Below are 19,008 nucleotides of genomic sequence, written 5' to 3' on the forward strand. Positions count from 1 at the left end.
TTGGAAGATTTTGACAAGCCCTTCTGTTATCTCCATCCCCACTTCCTTTAGCAACCTGGGATGCAAGCCATCTAGACCAGGTGACTTATCGACTCTAAGCATAGCCAGACTTTCCAGTATATCCTGCCTATCACTTTTCACCCCATCCATTACCTCTACCATCTCCGTTTACTGATATTTTGTCAGCATCCTCTTCTTTAGTAAACATTGATACAAAGTACTCATTAAGTATTCTATCTAGCCTTGCCGAGACCTCTAAGCTTATATCACCATTTTTTTCCCTAATAGGATCCACTCCGCCTCTTACTACCTGTTTACTAGTTACATGTCCAATGAAGATCTTTGGATTTCCTATCATCTTAATTGCTATTCTATTCTCATTTTCTCACTTTGGTAGTTTTATTTTCCTCTTCACGTTTCCCCTCAACTTATCGTATTCGGCCTGGTTCTCACTTGAAGTGTTCACATGAAGTGCATCATACACCCTTTTTTTTTGTTTCATCATATTCACAATCTCCCTCGTCATCCAAGGAGCCCTGGCTTTGGTTCCCTTAATTTTCATTCTTGTTGAAATGTGCCCTAACCTGTACCTGAGACATATCCTTAAAGATCACTAAAATAAAAGCAAAATGCTGCAGATGCTGGAAATCTGAAATAAAAACAAAAAATTGCTGGAAATACTCAGCAGGTCCGGCAGCATCTGTGGAGAGAGCAGCAGAGGTAACGTTTCAGTGACCTTTAAAGATCACCCTTTGTTCCGTTTCAGTTTTTCCTGCTAGTCTTTGGTTCTATTTTACCCTGGCTAGATCCCTCATCCCATTGAAGTTAGCCCGCTTCCAATTTAGAAGTTCTACTTTAGATTGTTCCTTGCTCTTCTCCATTACTATTCTAAAATTTATGACACGATGATCACTCTTACCCAAGTTCTTCCCCACAGACACTTGGTTTACTTGACCTACCTCATTCCCCAGCGCCAGGTCCAGCAATGTCTCCTTCCTAGTTGGACCGACAACATACTGATCATAATATAGAGATATTAATATTGACTAGGACTGGATAGGAAACACCTAGTTCCTAATGAAATGTTTTAATATTTCTTTTGTTGCCATTTAAATCACAGCTCAGTTATTCCCGCAGTCGCCTTGTCAACAATGGGAGATGGGACTGTGCAAACAGAGACTGAGGATCACCAGGGTGAGTAAGAGGGTAGCAGCTTGTAGAAGTGATGGTCACACCTTTGGGTTTAAGTAGCTGCTACACGGCAGATTGTGTCCAGGGTACAGATGTCTCCCGTTCACACTATCCCTCATCCCATTCATTTCAATTAAATGATCCTGATGTGGGCACGGCATTCCCCATAGAAACTGCCAGCATTTACCCAGTTTGTAGTGTGTGCCTCGGCTCTTCTGGGTTTCTGAACAAAAGAGAAACATCTACATATACTGCAGGGAGCATGAATTAGGAATTGACTTATGGCTATGAGGCTGCCAGAAGCTGCAGAAAAATTCTAACATTACAACACTGGACCAAACAGCTATATTACAGTCAAGTTGCACATGTCAGGAACAACATTTACTGTAATAATCTATAGCTGAAATGTAGCCCCAGATCCCCCTCAATACCACTCTATAATATAGTCCACTTGCTTCACAAGAACACACTCTGATATACCCCATACTTGTTCATAATCTATAATATACCCCAACCTCCTCACAATACCACTTTATAATATATCCCATTTCCATATTAGGAATACAATTTCTAACATACCCCAACGCAATAAGAGTCTACAAAAATACCCTGTAACCCCTCATAATACCACTCTGTAATGTATCCCACTCCTTTCCCAAGAATGCACTTTGTAACATACCCTATCCTCTTCACAATAAGAGTATACAAAATATCCTATAGTCCCTCACAATGCCACTCTATAATATATCCCACTCTCTTCACAGGAGCACACACTGATATGACCTCATAATATTCTATAATGTACCATATCCTCCTCATAATTCCTCTTTATAATATATCCCAGTAACACACTTTATAACATACCCTATCCTCTTCACAATAAGAGTCTCCAAAAAAGCCCATAACCCCCTCATGATGCCACTCTATAATTAATCCTGCATCCTTCCCAGGTACAGACAGATATATTCCATCCTCCTCCCAATAGTACTCTATAATTGGTGCCCATCTTGCCTGGAACTCCACATTTGAATCCTTCCCATCAGGTTTCTACCCCTACTAAAGTACTGAAATGCCTGTTATCAAGGTCACAAATGGCATGCTGTGTGAATGTGATCATGCTAACCTTTTCCTCCTTATCCTTCTCAGTTGACCACAGAATCCTCCTCCATCATCTAGCTAGGTTGGGAGTGCCTTCGCATGGTTTCATTCTTACCTATTCTATCATAGCTGGGAATCCCCTGCAATGGCTTCTCTTCCCGCTCCCACACCATTATTTCTGTTGTCCCCCAAGGATCTATCCTTGGCCCTCTCCTATTTCTTATGTACATGCTATCCCTTGGCGACATCATCAAGAAACATAGCGGCAGTTTCCACATGTACACTGATGACACCTAGCTCAACCTCACCACTACCTCTCTGGACACCTGCATTGTTTCTAAGTTGTCTGACTGCTTGTCAGACATCCAGTACTGGCTGAGCAGAAATTTCTTGCAACTAAATATTGGGAACACCAAAGCCGTTGTCTTTGGTCCTCCCATAAACTCTGTTCCCTAAGCATCGAATTCATCCCTCTTCTTAGCAACTGTCTGACGCTAAACCAGACTGTTCACAACACCTTGGTGACTTATTTGACCCTGAGATGAGTGTCCGACCATATAGCCACACCACCACTAAGACCACATGCATCCACCTCTGTAACATCGCCCAACTCTGCCTCTGCCTCAGCCAAACTACTGCTGAAAACCACAACAGTGCCTTTGTTTCCTCTGGACTTGACTATTCCAAGCACTCCTTGCCAGCCTCCCATCTTTCACCTTCCATAAACTTCAGCTCATCTAAAACTCTGCTACACATATCCTAACTTACTCCAAGTCTGGCTCACCTATCACTCCGTGCTCACTAATCTATATTAGCTCCTGGTTGCTCCATGCTGCTATTTTGAAATGCACATCCTTATTTTCAAATCCTTCCATAGCCTTTCTATCTCTGTAATCTCCTCCAGTGCTACAATCTTCCAAGACATCAGCACTCCCTAACTTCTGGCCTCTTAAGCACCCCAATTTTAATTGCTCCACCCCCATTGATGGCCGTGCTGTCAGCTACTAAGGCCTAAACTCTGGAATTCATTCACTCCACCTCTCCATCTCTACATCTCCTTTAAGATGCTCCAGAAAATCTACATCTTTGACCAAGCTTTTGATCGTCTGCCCCAATATCTCCTTATGTGGCTGTGTGATAAATTTTGTTTGATAACATTCCTGTGAAGTGCCTTGGGACATTTTACTATGTTAAAGCTGCTGTAGAAAGTGAAAATTATTGTTGCATAAACTCCCACAAAAATATACAGTTTATGCCCCATAACCCCTCACAATAACATTCCATAATAAAACCCATAGCCTCTGATAAGAACATGATACTATATCCCAAAACTCCTGTAGCAACACAAGCTGATATACTCCTTACCCCTCATGCTCTCTGATAGACCTCTTATTTATCGCTGTAATGCCATCAGATATGTCCCATATTTCTCTCAGTAACAGACCCTAAAATACCTGTGACTTCTGTAGATAAAGCCCTGAGATTTACACCACACCTCCCTATTATGCTCTCTGATATACCCCTCTCTCCCCTCAATCACAATTGCTGATATACCCCACAGTAACACTCACTGATTTAGCACACACCCCTCTCAATAATATTGTTATTGCTCCCATCCTAACTAATGCACTGGCATTACTCACACTGCACACACTGCCCATCACTTTTCATTCAGACATCAGCACAGGTTCTGATTGTGGGGGAGAGCAATCGCACAAAGCCCAGCTTTCTGTAAGTTTTGTGCGAATGTATTTTCAGCCAATGAGCAACTCTCCTGCAATGAAAGAACAGAACCTGTGAGGAGTGAAGGAGAAAATAAACTGCAGAAAGGTGACCATTTGTCTGATCAGAAAGGAATTAAGAGCATGGAGAAACATGAACTCAATCTAACAAAATACAAGGAAGAAGCCAAGAAGGATCTGGGATCCAGGTGAGCAGCTTGTCCTGTTAAACCTCAGTTATTATTGATCCTATGGATCCAATCGTGTCCTGTAGTGGGGGAGGGGACAGGCTATTTAACTTCCAAAGCCTGATTGATTCCTCTTTTTGACTTTTTTTAGTTGATCACTGGCAGTATCTTTCACTATATCACAGAATCGATACAGTGCAAAAGGTGGCCATTTGGTCCATCATGTCCACACTGGCTCTCTGAAAGTGCAATTCCCTCAGTTCCATTCCCCTGCCTTCTCCCCATAACCCTGCACATTCTTCCTTTTCATATAACTATGTAATTCCCTTTTGAATGCTTCAATTGAACCTGCCTCCACCATGTTCTCAGGCAGCACGTTCCAGACCTTAACCACTTGCTGTATGAAAAAGTTTTTCCTCATGTCACTTTTGCTTCTCTTACCAAATACTTTAAATCTGTGCCCTCTCGTTCTCAATCCTTTCACGAGTGGGAATGGTTTCTTTCTGTCTACTCTGTCCAGATTCCTCATGATTTTGAGTACCACTATCAAATCACCTCTCAGCCTTCTCCAAGGAAAACAGCCCTAACTTCTTCAATCTATCTTCATAACTGAAATTCCTCATCCCTGGAACCATTCTCATGAATCTTTTCTGTATTCTCTCCAATGTCCTAAATCTTTCCTAAAGTACGATGCCCAGAACTGACGCCCAGACGCAATGCTCCAGCTGAGGCCAAACTAGTGTCTTATACAAGTTCAACATAACTCCCTATCATAGAATCATCCCTTACAGAAGGAGACCAGCCCATCCTGTCTCTGCTGGCTCTTTGAAAGAGATATCCAAGTAGTCCCATTTTCCTGCTCTTTTCTTGTAGCCCTGCAATTTTTTTGCCTTTTAAGTATTTATGCAGTTCTTTTCTTTTGTAGGTTTATATTCCAATGTAAGACATAAGGAGTGAGGAGAGGTGTGTTAGGGAAGTGATGGTAATGTGCAGCAGGGTAAAGTAGGGTGGAGTGAGGCCATGGTATGAATTTTGAACTGGAGACAGTGAGTGGCGATGAAGAGATTGGGGGATGAGTGATGGGTGTGAGGAAGTTAATAAGGACGTTCGATGCAGAGTTTTAGATGAGTTGAAGTTTGTGGATGATTATGTTTGGGAGGCCAGTGTGAGAATATTCGAAAAGTCAAGCCTCGAGTAGAAAAAGGGATGGATCAGGGTTTCAGTAACAGAAAGGAGAGATGTGAACAAGGTGGGATTAATTCATGGAGGCAGATAAAAATGGTTTTGGGGAACAGAAATGTGAGCAGTTGGTTTCATTAATTGACCAAGTAGGCTCGAACAGGTCAGGGAAGCCCCATGAAAGTGTCCTGAGATTAGCATCACTGATAATTCTTTAGTGTAGAGATGTTGTACTGTTAGTGATGAAGAGGATTCATATACTTTATTATGAAATGCTTTAATATTTCTTTTGTTGCTCTATCAGTCACAGCTCAGTTATTCCTGCAATCACCTTGGCAGCAATGGGAGATGGGACAGTACAAACAGAGACTGAAGATCACCAGGGTGAGTAAGAGGGTAGCAGTTTTTAGAAGTGATGGTCACACATTTGAGTTTAAGTGGCTGCTACATGGCAGTTTGCATCTAGGGTGCATATGCCTCTCGTTCACACCATCTCTCGCCCCATTCATTCCCGATAGGCTCTTCCATCAGTTACCCAGTCTTTCTTTAACCTTGGCCATGTGTGTAGTATGGGCCTTGGCTCATTTGGGTTTCTGGTCAAAGGGAAACATCATCTACAAACACTGCAGGGAGCACTGAATTAGGAATTGAGTGACGCCTGTGAGGTGGCTGCGGTTGTAGACAAACTCCAACATTACAGTACTGAGCAGCAATATTACAGGCAAGCTGCACGTCAGGAACAGTGATTACTGTAATATATCCCATACTCCCTGACAATACCACTCTAATATATCCCATTACTTTCACATGAACTCTATTGTATATCCCACATCCCTCATTACAATGCTGTCTGTGGCTACAAGAGCAGGTCAGAGGCTGGGAGTTCTGCAGCGAGTAACTCACCTCCTGACTTCCCAAACCCTGTCCACCATCTACAAGGCATGGGTCAGGAGTGTGATGGAATACTCTCCACTTGCCTGGATGAATGAAGCTCCAACAACGCTTAAGAAGCTCCACACCACACAGGGCAAAGCAGCCCACTTGATTGGCACCACATCCACATCCTTAAACATTCACTCCCTCCACCACTGGTGCACAGTGGCAGCAGTGTGTACCATCGCCAAGATGCACTGCAGCGACTCGCCAAGCCTTCTTCGACAGCACCTTCCAAACCCGCAACCTCTACCAGGAAGGACAAGAGTTGCAGATGCATGGAAAGACCATCAAGTTCCCCTCCAAGCCACACACCATCCTGACTTGGAACTATATCGTTTTCCTTCTTTGTTGCTGGGTCAAAAACTCCCTTCCTAAACAGCACTGTGGGTGTACCTACACCAGATAGACTGCACCGCTTCAACAAGACAGCCTGACACTTCCTTCTCGAGGGCAATTAGGGATGGACAACAAATGCTGGCCTTGCCAGCGACACTCACATTCCATGAAAGAATAAAAGAAAATCTCTGAACTGTATATTTAATACTGTAAAGCTCTGATGTATCCCACACTTCTCTTGGCAACAGACCCTAACATACCCCTTGGCTTTCTCAGTAAAGGACCACAATACACTCCACTCTTTTCTATTAAGCTCAATAGCCCCCTCTCACCCCTTGCAAGGTAAGGTTTTAGAAGCAATAATCAGTGAAAAAATTAAAAGACACTTTGAGAGGTTTGAGTTAATGAAGGGGAGCCAACATAGATTTGTAAAAGGCAGATTGTGTATGACTAATTTAATTTTTTGATGAGGTAACAGAGAAGGTTGGTGAAGGGAATGCAATGACTGTTGTCTATATGGATTTTAAGAAAGTGATTGACAAAGTACCACATATCAGGCTGGTTACAAAATTGAGGCTCATGAAGTCAGTATCAGGTTGTGCACCACACTTTCAGAAGGATGTGAAGGTCCTTGAGAGGGTGCAGAGGAGATTTACCAGAATGGTTCCAGAGATGAGGGAGCTTAACTACAAGGTTAAGTTGGAGAAGCTGGGGTTGTTCTCCTTGGAGCAAAGGAGACTGAAGGGAAAATTGATAGAGGTATGCAAGATTGACAGTTTTAGATTGGGTTGACAAAGAAAATCTGTTCCCATTAGCTGATGGTATAAGGACTCGGGGACATCGATTTAAGGTTTTTGGGCGAGGGATACAGGAGGAATGTGAGGAAGAATTTCTTTATGCAGCGATTGGTAATGACTTGGGACTCACTGCCTACGAGGGTGGTGGATGTGGAGACAATCAATGATATCAAAAGGAAATTGGATGGGCACTTGAAGGAAATAAGCTAGCAAAGCTACGGGGATCGAGCAGGGGAATAGGAGTAATTGGAATGCTGTACAGAGAGCCAGCATGGACGCAATTGGCCGAATGGCCTCCTGTGCATTATGGCTCTGTGACCTGCTGATATTCCTCACACCCCTCTCAGTAACACCTCGGATATAACCCACATCCGTCTCTGTAACACTTCCTTTTCTACCCCACATCTCTTAAGTATAGCTTGCTGATGTACCACAGCCCTCTCCATGACACTTGCTGATATGCCACAGACACATCTGAATAAAGACTGAAGATTCACCATGTGCCCTGCCTCCCCCCAGTAATACTCAAACACCTCACACTCTCTCAGCAATACTCTGAAATTGCTTACACTACAAGATCCTCTTCATTCAGATACCAGCACATGTTCTGAGTTGGAGAGCAATCACATAAACCCCAGCATTCTGTAAGCTTTGTGCTAATGTATTTTCAGCCAATGAGCAACTCTCCTGCAGTGAAGGGCCTGAACCTGCGAGAAATGAAGGAGAAAGTAAACTGCATAAAGGTGACCAGCTGTCTGATCAGGAAGGAGCTAAGAACATGGAGATGCATGATTTCAATTGCAGAAAACCTCAGGAAAAAGCCAAGAAGCACTCAGGACCCAGGTGAGGAGCTTGTCCTGTTAAATTCGAGTTGTTATTGATCCCATGGATCCAGTAATGTTCTGTACTGAGGGAGAAGTCAGGTTATTCGTTAACTTCTAAAGAGATGTTGACTGTTCTTTTTGACATCTTTCACTATATCATCGAAACATCCCCTACAGACAAGGGCCATTTGGCCCATCATGTCTGTGCTCGCTCTACGAAAGAGCTAAGCAATTAATCCCACTTCTCTGCTCATTCTCCACAGCCCTGCAATTTCTTTTCATTTCAAGTATTTATCCAATTCCGTTTTTGAAAGTTACTCTTTCAGTGTAAGGTGATGTCGTGTTAGGGAAGTAATGGATGTGTGCAGCAGAGTCGGGTGGGGTAGAGTGAGGTGCAGGGAAGACGGACACAAGATCTGGGTTACCAGGCTCCTCAGCTGAAACCTGTGTGGAGTAAGGGCACTTGCTTGCACTCCCAGATCCTCATTTTCACTGTTGGCGTCCTCCTGCATGGCTGTCACTGGACTGTTGCTGCAATGGTGGAGATGGTGAAGAAGAGGCAGTGGTTGAAAACCTGGATGTACCTACACGGCCATCAGAGAGGCCAGCGTTTCCTTCGGTTGCTTTCTCTATGATGTGAAACACAACAGCTTAATTAGCTGCCTCCATAGTGACGTAGTCCCCTGTTGAAATAGTGTTCAGGGTGTAGCGTTACAAATCTTGGACAAAGTACGGAAAGCTGGCATTGCCAATGATGAACGTTCCCAGATTTTGCCAATGTGGTGCCAAGTGATGTCCAATTTTGCCACCTTGCACATGTTCCAATTTCCAGCACATCTTGCTCACATGCACTCAGGGTTATCTGTGATGGTACACCTTCTCCCCAGTTGCATTTCTCTGGCACTGGCTGTGGGCAAATATTTACGTTGGAGGTAATTGTCCTGTTAAATGAAGTGTCCTTAAAGTTGAGAAGAACCCTTGAGGCAGGCAGCATGACTTACTAGAGTGGTATTGACTGTAAGCTGTGCTTGTCTGTTCTGTAAGACTTTCTCTGAAAAAGTAGTTCTTAGAAGAACCGGCAAGCCTCAGTGTTTTGGGCAACGTACTCTGCCTGTTGTCTGGCAAAATAATTGGAACAGGTGGAAACAGTGGGTTTATATATGGCGGAGAATAGGACTGTGGGCAGGATCCTACTGCTGGTAGGTGCAGCCAGAGAATGGGTATGATTGGTTAGGTCATTAAGAGCTGTTTGGGTGGTAGAGGATGTGGATTGGAAAGAATGCTTTGACTTAGCTCCTTGCTGCACAGTGTGGCAGTTGTTCAGGTGGTGGATGTTTCATGGACAGTCTCTGCAATCTCCCCATGATGGGGTTTCCTGCCCTCAATACCCGGGTCTATTCTGTCTGGCCCTAATTCAGCCAGCAACACTGCATCAGTGAATCTGGGAGGCTTTCCTGCTGCTAAACTCCCTTCCACCCCAGCTCCTTCAGACACCTTGCATACTGTACTGCTGAAATATGCTTGTTCCCTTTCCCCTTTAACTGGCTGCTGCCTTTTAAAGGCTGTAACAAATCTGAGTTTCCTTCCCCCATCCCCTGTGACAGTAACCTAATGAATTACGAATGACTGCTCCAAACTTGCCCTGCATGCATAATTAAAGCTGCGGGAGGAGAGATCAATGAGTGCACAGCAGTTTCAAATGGGCAGACAGCCAGCCTGCTCTGACAGCAGAATCCAGTTCAAACCATCTGAGCCTGCTGTACGTTTAATTCTTCAACTTTTTTCGTAATGCATTGTTACGGACAGGTGATAAGGGGTGTGGATGGTTCCCACTGTTCACCTCCCAACTCACCACAATCATGTTTTGTTAAAATGATGCTTTAGCCCCTGAGTGTCTTTAGGGTCAAATAAACAGACAAATGACAGGTTTACTCGTAGGTTTAAAAAAAAATATTTTCAACCTCACAGTGATGCACACCAGAAGTACGATGATACAACCATGGACTAACTCTGAACAATTATGAAAAACGGACTTTGTCTTTCAAAAATGAACCTTTATTTTTAAAGAGTGAACAATGGTCCAAAATGGCTGCCAAAGAAAAAGGGATTGGCCTTTTGTATATTGAAACAGTCTGACAAAGACAAAGTACAAATCTTCAAAGCTAAAAGGTGTCAATTGAACCCATCATACATCTATCCTAAAACATTCCAGAATTGGGCCATTGTACAATCACCATGGGGAAGAGACCAGGGCGTCTCCTAACAGGAGGTGAGAAAGAACAGCTTTACCTTTTTAAATAAAACAGCGAGAGAGAGAGAGAGAGAAGAAACATCCTAACATCTTGTGTTCCAGCCAAGCCAGAAAGCGCGCCAGCCCTGCTGCAGAATCCTACATTTACCATATACTGCAGTGAATGTTAGAAGTAACCCACTGTCTTCAACCAAATCTTCAGTTGAGAGAAATCTACAATCAATACAATCTGTATCCATCGAGAACTTTACTTCCAAGAGAATTCAACAGGTTTATTGTAACCTTCCCCCACACTAAAAGTTACCTTCCTTTTTCCCTTCTGTATTTGTCTCCTCGTGTGAGTGTGTGCGCGCAAGCGAAGGCAAGAGTGGATGCAGTTGCGACAGTTTCGGGATAAGGCGTGTTGATGACTTTCTGTTTTTAAAACCTACAAGAAACCCGTCACTGTCTGGCTATTTGAAAAATGAAACACCAAGGGGCTAAACTCTAATACAGATACACTTGCTGCAGACAGGTGGAGAATTGAACAGTGGGAACCACTCACGTCACACCATGTGGCTGTAACAAATTGGGGGCTCAAAGCCAATTATTGAATCGCTAGACGAGCGAGAGACTTGGAAAATGGGACGAAAATTGACCTCTAAATTTGTGAAAAATAAGTAAATAGAAAGGAGAGGCAGTGGTAATGTTACTAGACTACTAGTAACCCAGAGCCTCAGGCTTATGCTCCGGGGACATGGGTTCGAATCCCACCACGGCAGATGGTGGAATTTGAATTCAATTAATAAATGTGGAGTTACAAACTAGTCTAGTGGCGACCATGAAACCATTGTCGATTGTTGTAAAAACCCATCTGGTTCACGAATGTCCTTTAGGGAAGGAAATATGCCGTCCTTACCAGGTCTGGCCTACGTGTGACTCCAGACCCACAGCAATGTGGTTGACTCTTAAATGCCCTCTGAAATTGCCTAGCAAGCCATTCAGTTCAAGGGCAATTAGGGATGGGCAATAAATGCTGGCCTAGCCAGCGACGCCCACATCTCACAAACGAATAAAAAAAACAAGCAGGTTTTCTTCTGCTTTTTCTCTTTCAGACAAAAAGCAAAAAAACCTGAACTAGTGAAAAGTCTGGCCAACCATTTTAAACTTACCCCTGAACTAGAAGAGGACAGCCTGGAACCAGAGACTGAAAAAATCATTCAAGCTTGAATCCAGTTATGAATGAAAAAGGAAGAGAGAGAGCTTCAGAAGGAAAAAGAGGAAAGAATTTTTCAGTTACAAAGGGAAAGAGAGAAAAGAGAATTTCAGTTTTTTTTTAGAGATACAGCACTTCGGCCCACCGAGTCTGTGCCGACCATCAACCACCCATTTATACTAATCTTACACTAATTCCATATTCCTACCACATCCCCACCTGTCCCTATATTTCCCTACCACCTACCTATACTAGGGGAAATTGCTAATGGCCAATTTACCTATCAACCTGCAAGTCTTTGGCATGTGGGAGGAAACCGGAGCACCCGGAGGAAACCCACGCAGACACAGGGAGAACGTGCAAACTCCACACAGGCAGTACCCAGAATTGAACCTGGGTCGCTGGAGTTGTGAGGCTGCGGTGCTAACCACTGCGCCACTGTGCCGCCCAAGTTGCAACGAGAGGAAATACAATTGTGTTCTGATGAAAGGTCACAGACCTGAAATGTTAACTCTGCTTCTCTCTCCACAGATGCTGCCTGACCTGCTGAGTATTTCCAGCATTCTCTGTTTTTATTTCAGATTTCCAGCATCTGCAGTATTTTGCTTTTAGTATACAATTGCAGAGGGTTGAGTTACAGAGACTGCAAACCCAAAATGAAAATGCCACCAATCAAACCTTATCCCCAATTCAGAGAAAAACTTTGTGCTGAGACATTCAAGGCTAGTGCCAAAATTTAATGAGGAGGAGGTTGAATCATATTTGATCTAATTTCAGAAAATAGCTACCAGGCTAAAATGGCTGAAAGAATTCTGGACTCTCTTACAAGGCGAGTTCGTGGGTAGGGCTCATGAAGCTTTTTCCCTGTTGTCAGAAGAAAGTTCCTCTGATTATGAACAAACTAAAACTGCAATTCTAAATGCATGAGCTGGTACCGGAAGCATATAGACAGAGATTCCAACTCATCCGAAAAAGACCCAAGCAGACATTGAATTTGAAAGAATTAACTTATGGCTTTTGATCGCTGGAGACGATCTCTCAAGCTAGAACCCTCATATGAAAGTTTAAGAGAAATGATGTTGCTGGCAGAATTTAATAATAGTATAAGAACCCACATCGAAGAACAAAGAGTCACAAGAGCTAAAATGACCGATGACTGAATTAATACATAAATCCCTAACTCCGAATAAATATGAGTCTAGTAACTCTTACAAGCTGGAAGAGATAGCAAGGATGCAGAGGAAGCAGAACTGGACACGAAAGAAAAGTAAAGCAGGGAAGGAAACCTGACCAGTCTCCAACTTTTAAAAGAAGGAACCCAGGGGATAAACCTGTAGGGGTCACCTGACACCTTTCTAGTGTGGCAAATATGAGCATGTCCAGGCCAATTGTTGGTATACCAAAAAAACAACAGGAGGCGCTGCAGTCAAGTCTGTGACAATGGCTTTGAAAGTGGTAAGCCTGTGCTCTCATATCACTCAAGCAGAGCACATATCAGAACTTTTTGCACAAAGGAAAAGTGACTCCTTTTGTGTTCCAGGTACCAGACAAGGAGATAACCAGCTATTTACAAACCCTACTGGCAGCCATACTCTTTTTTAATTTGTTTGGGGAATGTGGGCATTGCTGGCTATGCCAGCATTTGTTGCCCATCCCTAACTGCCCTTGAGAAGGTGGTGGTGAGCTGCCTTCTTGAATTGCTGCAGTCCTTGCGGTGTAGTTGCACCCATAGTGCTGTTAGGAAAGGAGTTCCAGGATGTTGACCCAGCGGCAAATATAGTTCCAAGTCAGGATGGCATGTGGCTTGGAGGGGAACTTGCAATTGGTGGTGTTCCCATGCATCTGCTGCCCTTGTCCTTCTAGGTGGTATAGGTTGCAGGTTTAGAAGGTGCTGTCGAAGGAGCCATGGTGCGTTGCTGCAATGCATCTTGTAGATGGTACACACTGCTGCCACTGTGTGTCGATGGTGGAGGGAGTGAATGTTGAAGGTAGTGGATGGGGTGCCAATCAAGCAGGCAGCATTGTCCTGGATGGTGTTGTGCTTCTTGAGTTGCTGGAGCTGCACCCATCCAGGCAAGTGGAAAGTATTCCATCACACTCCTGACTTGTGCCTTGTACAAAAACAAGAAATGCTGGAATCACTCAGCAGGTCTGGCAGCATCTGTGGAAAGAGAAGCAGAGTTAACGTTTCGGGTCAGTGACCCTTCTTCGGAACTGGGTCGGAGAGAAGAGCAGAACTTCTTCAAGGTAGGCATTCCTGGAAGAGAAGTGGCAGTGAATTAAGCACTAAAATAAAAGCAAAATACTGTGCCTTGTAGATGGTGGACAGGCACTGAAGAGACAGGAGGTGAGTTACTCGCCACAGAATTCTCAACCTCTGACCTGCTCTTGTAGTTACAGCATTTATGTCATTGGTCCAGTTCAGTTTCTGGTCAATGGTGACCCCAGGATGTTGATAGTGGGGGATTCAGCGGTTGTAATGCCATTGAATATCAAGGGGAGATGGTTAGATTCTCTCTCATTGGAAATCATCATTGCCTGGCACTTGTGTGGCACAAATGTTACTTGCCACTTATTAGCCCAAGACTGAATGTTGCCAAGTTTTGCTGCATCTGGACACGGACTGCTTCAGTATCTGAGGAGTCGCGAATTGTGCTGAACATTGTGCAATCATCAGCGAACATCCCCACTTCTGACCTTATGATGGTGCGAAGGTTACGGATGAAACAGCTGAAGATGATTGGGCCTAGGACACTACCCTGAGGAACTTCTGCAGTAATGTCCTGGGAGTGAGATGATCGACCTCCAACAATCACAACCATCTTCCTTTATGCTAGGTATGACTCCAACCAGTGGAGAGTTTTCCCCCTGATTCCCATTGACTCCAGTTTTGCTATGGCTCTTTGATGCCATACTCAGCCAATTGCTGCCTTAATGTCAAGGGCAGTCACTCTCACCTTACCTCTGCCATTCAGCTGTTTTGTCCATGTTTGGACCAAGGCTGTAATGAGGTCGGGAGCTGAGTGGCCCTGGCAGAACCCAAACTGAGTGTCAGTTGTGTTGCTGAGCAGGTGCTGAGCAAGTGCTGCTTGATAGCATTGTCGACGACCCCTTCCATCACTTTGCTGATGATCAGGAGTAGACTGATAGGGCAGTAATTGGCTGGGTCGGATTTGTCCTGCTTTTTGTGCACAGGACATACCTGGGCAATATCCCACATTGCTGGCTAAAGGTCAGTGTTGTAGCTGTACTGGAACAGCTTGGCTAGGGATGTGGCCAGTTCTAAAGCACAAGTCTTCAGTTTTATTGCCAGAATGTTGTCAGGGCCCATAGCCTTTGCAGTATCCAGTGCCTTCAGTCATTTCTTGATATTACGTGGAGTGAATCGGATTGGCTGAAGACTGGCATCTGTGATGTTGGGGACATCAGGAGGAGGCTGAGATTGATCATCCACTTGGCACTTCTGGCAAATGCTTCAGCCTTGTCTTTTGCACTGATGTGCTGGGCTCCCCCATTGTTGAAGATAGGGATGTTTGTGGAGCCTCCTCCTCCTGTCATTTGATTAATTGTCCACCGCCATTCACGGCTAGATGTGGCAGAACTGCAGAGCTTAGATCTAATCCGTTGGTTGTGGGATCGCTTAGCCCTATCCATTGCATGCAGCTTCCACTGTTTGGCATACAAGTAGTCCTTTGTTGTAGCTTCACCAGGCTGACACCTCCTTTTTGGGCATGCCTGTGCTGCTCCTGCCATGCCTTCCTGCACTCTTCATTGAACCAGGGTTGGTCCCCCAGCTTGATGGTAATGGGAGAGTGGGGATATGCTGGGCTTTAAAAAAAAAAGGCAGCCAGAGAGAGTGAAGGAAGCAACATGCTAACAGCTTGTGTTCCAACCAAGCCAGAAAGCACACCAGCCCTACTGCAGAATCCTACATCTACCTTATACAGCAGTGAAAGCTAGAAGTAACTCACCATCTTCAACAAAACCTTCAATAAGGAGAGAAATCTACAATGATCTCAGGCCTGCATCCATCGAGAATTTGATTTCCGAGAGAATCCAGACAGGTTTATCATAACCTTCTCCCCAGTCAAAGTTACCTTCCTTTTTCCCTTTTCTGTCTGTCTAGTGTGTGTGTGTGTGTGTGTGTGTGTGTGTGTTTGTGTTGATACGAACGAGGCAGGAGGAGTACAGTGTTAATTCAGTCCCACTTCTCCACGGGTGACAGCATATCAATAAAGTTTCCCAACTATCATAAACCGGCCAATTACATACTCTATTTGTCCCCCAGAATAAAGCACACCAACCAGGTTTCCTTAATCAACAACAACATTAACTATTTATTATAAAAACAAGTATTAACCAATAATGAGAGAGCTCTATATATGAACATTTCCTTATTTCCCTAGCCCTCATGCACATACACACATACATTAAAAAAAAGTTAACAAGAGAAAAAGGATTTTGGTTTACAGCTGTTTCATCAGAATTGAAGGAATAGTAGAATAACTTAGTTTGTCACGTTCTGGTAAGAAGTTCTTCGGTTTGGTGAGGTGTCCCAGAATCGAATAGCTGGATGCCACTCGAAGTCTTTCCAGGCAAGGTTGATGAACAGTCTGTGATGGGTAAACGTTCAAGGCAATTCAACTGCAGCAGGCTTCACATAGGTCTTTCATCAGGGGTGCAGCAACAAGTCGTCTTAGATTTTACAGCAGCAGGATAGCATTTCTTCACATTTCAGTATTTCTTAAAACACAGGAGGCAACAGGAACCACACTTGATGCAGGGATTCTTAGACAGCAGGCAATAGGAGTCTGCCTCCTTTGAAATACAGGGTTTCTTCTCAAGAGATGCAGGATTCCTTTACAGAGAGAGGTAACACATTTTCTGGGTTTTCTTCTCTGATGTCCAGGCAGGTCAAAAAATCAAATTTCAGATGCCTGCTCTTTGTCCAACTCACTGGCTTTTTGAAGGGTCCAAAGTGAAAGCAAACCTTCCTGAACAGGTCACATGTCCAGACATAGAGTCTCCCTTGTCATTCAAAGTTTTGTTCTGAGGAGGTCAAACCCTTTGCTGGTTTCCTTGAAATTGCCTGCTTTCCTGTCCTTGTATACGAAGTCAGCTTCCTTTCAAAACATCCAAAAATTTCAGTTATTTGCAGGTGTCAATGTCCAGTGAAATTCTTTTTCAGTTTTTTTAAAACACACAGCATTCTAAGTTTTTAATACAAAGACAAAAACCTTGTAACAGGGTATGTGTGTGTGCATGTGTGAGTGAATGCGTGAGTGGATGCGGTTGTGACAATTTCAGGATACGGCATATTGATCAATAAACAATTGACTTGCTGTTTTTAAATCTACAAGAAAACCTGTTGCTGCCTGCTCATTTGCAAAATAAAACACCAAGGACTAAACTCTAATACAAATACACTTGCTGCAGCCAGGTGGGGAGCTGAACCACCCACGTCACACCACATGTTCATTACACTCACTCACACGCGCATTCACCCACACAAATATACACAAGATATATAGAGAGAAAAGGCTTAGAGGTAGTTTAAAATCACAAATGAGGTAAATGTTTGTGGTTTACAGAAGACTATTAAGTTTTCTTGAGAAGAAAAGTCTTTTTTTTAAGTTGCAGGCTTGATTATTCGCAGTCTTGAACTTGGGGAAGTATTGTAGAGCTCTAGTGGTTGTAATACAGCCCAAAGCTGGTGGTGTGTTGTTTGTTTCCTTCACAGATGTTTAGTCTGAAAGTCTCTTTGGAATGTCTCTGCTACAGTGGTTATTCCTGGTCAGCAGGGTTCTTCTCTTGCCTGCTGGATCCTTCTTACAGGCTTTCTGTGATGTTGGCTTGATATCCCCCTCTCTGTCTCTCCAGAGAGCTACCTTTTTAAGGCAAAAATCTCACTCATTAGTTTTTGTTCGAAGGCACATGACCCTCTCCCCGATGTGACCACATGAAGGGCCAAGATATGATATCCATGGCCATCGTTTGATGTTTGAACGGAAATAACAAACAAAGAACAAAGAAAATTACAGCACAGGAACAGGCCCTTCGGCCCTCCAAGCCTACGCCGATCCAAATCCTCTATCTAAACCTGTCGCCTATTTTCTAAGGGTCTGTATCTCTTTACTTCCTGCCCATTCATGTATCTGTCTAGATACATCTTAAAAGACGCTATCGTGCCCGCGTCTACCACCTCCGCTGGCAATGCGTTCCATGCACCCACCACCCTCTGCGTAAAGAACTTTCCACGCATATCCCCCCTAAACTTTTCCCCTTTCACTTTGAACTCGTGTCCCCTTGTAATTGAATCCCCCACTCTGGGAAAAAAGCTTCTTGCTATCCACTCTGTCTATACCTCTCATGATTTTGTACACCTCAATCAGGTCCCCCCTCAACCTCCGTCTTTCTAATGAAAATAATCCTAATCTACTCAACCTCTCTTCATAGCTAGCGCCCTCCATACCAGGCAATATCCTGGTGAACCTCCTCTGCACCCTCTCCAAAGCATCCACATCCTTTTGGTAATGTGGCGACCAGAACTGCACGCAGTATTCCAAATGTGGCCGAACCAAAGTCTTATACAACTGTAACATGACCTGCCAACTCTTGTACTCAATACCCCGTCCGATGAAGGAAAGCATTCCGTATGTCTTCTTGACCACTCTATTGACCTGCGTTGCCACCTTCAGGGAACAATGGACCAGAACACCCAAATCTCTCTGTACATCAATTTTCCCCAGGACTTTTCCATTTACTGTATAGTTCACTCTTGAATTGGATCTTCCAAAATGCATCACCTCGCATTTGCCCTGATTGAACTCCATCTGCCATTTCTCTGCCCAACTCTCCAGTCTATCTATATTCTGCTGTATTCTCTGTCAGTCCCCTTCACTATCTGCTACTCCACCAATCTTAGTGTCGTCTACAAACTTGCTAATCAGACCACCTATACTTTCCTCCAAATCATTTATGTATATCACAAATCATTCTGTTATGATGTTGCTGCTTCATACCTTATTCATTGTGGTTTGGCTATGAGGCAGCATCGTCTGTTCATCCATTCATGTCGATCCGAGTCATTCATATGCAATAGCTCCTTTCAATTTCAAAGGGGTTCTCCCCAGAGCTATTTCAGGCGAGGTTAGCGAGCCTCATCTTTTCAGACAAGTTTGTGGACTTCCAGTACAGGAGGGATCACATGGCCACTACTCCATTTTGACTAAGTGTCCATGTTCTTGTGATTTTTCTTTTAGCAGTTGAACTTTATAATTCATAATTCTTCC

The 19,008-nt window shown here is 43.8% G+C and overlaps 1 protein-coding gene across 4 annotated transcripts in view; it reads left to right on the forward strand.

Annotated features, from left to right (window-relative positions):
* Positions 1-19,008, forward strand: part of dnaaf1 (dynein axonemal assembly factor 1) — a 227,973-nt gene that overhangs the window by 64,220 nt on the left and 144,745 nt on the right. For all 4 annotated transcript variants that reach the window (XM_068049995.1, XM_068049998.1, XM_068049997.1 and 1 more), the window contains 4 exons: positions 1,121-1,194; positions 4,048-4,219; positions 5,682-5,761; positions 8,118-8,289. In XM_068049995.1, the coding sequence (XP_067906096.1) occupies positions 1,121-1,194; positions 4,048-4,219; positions 5,682-5,761; positions 8,118-8,289 (498 nt within the window). The remainder of the gene's footprint in view (positions 1-1,120; positions 1,195-4,047; positions 4,220-5,681; positions 5,762-8,117; positions 8,290-19,008) is intronic.

This window comes from Heterodontus francisci, chromosome 17 (genome assembly GCF_036365525.1).
Source record: "Heterodontus francisci isolate sHetFra1 chromosome 17, sHetFra1.hap1, whole genome shotgun sequence".
Classification (NCBI taxonomy): Eukaryota; Metazoa; Chordata; class Chondrichthyes; order Heterodontiformes; family Heterodontidae; genus Heterodontus; species Heterodontus francisci.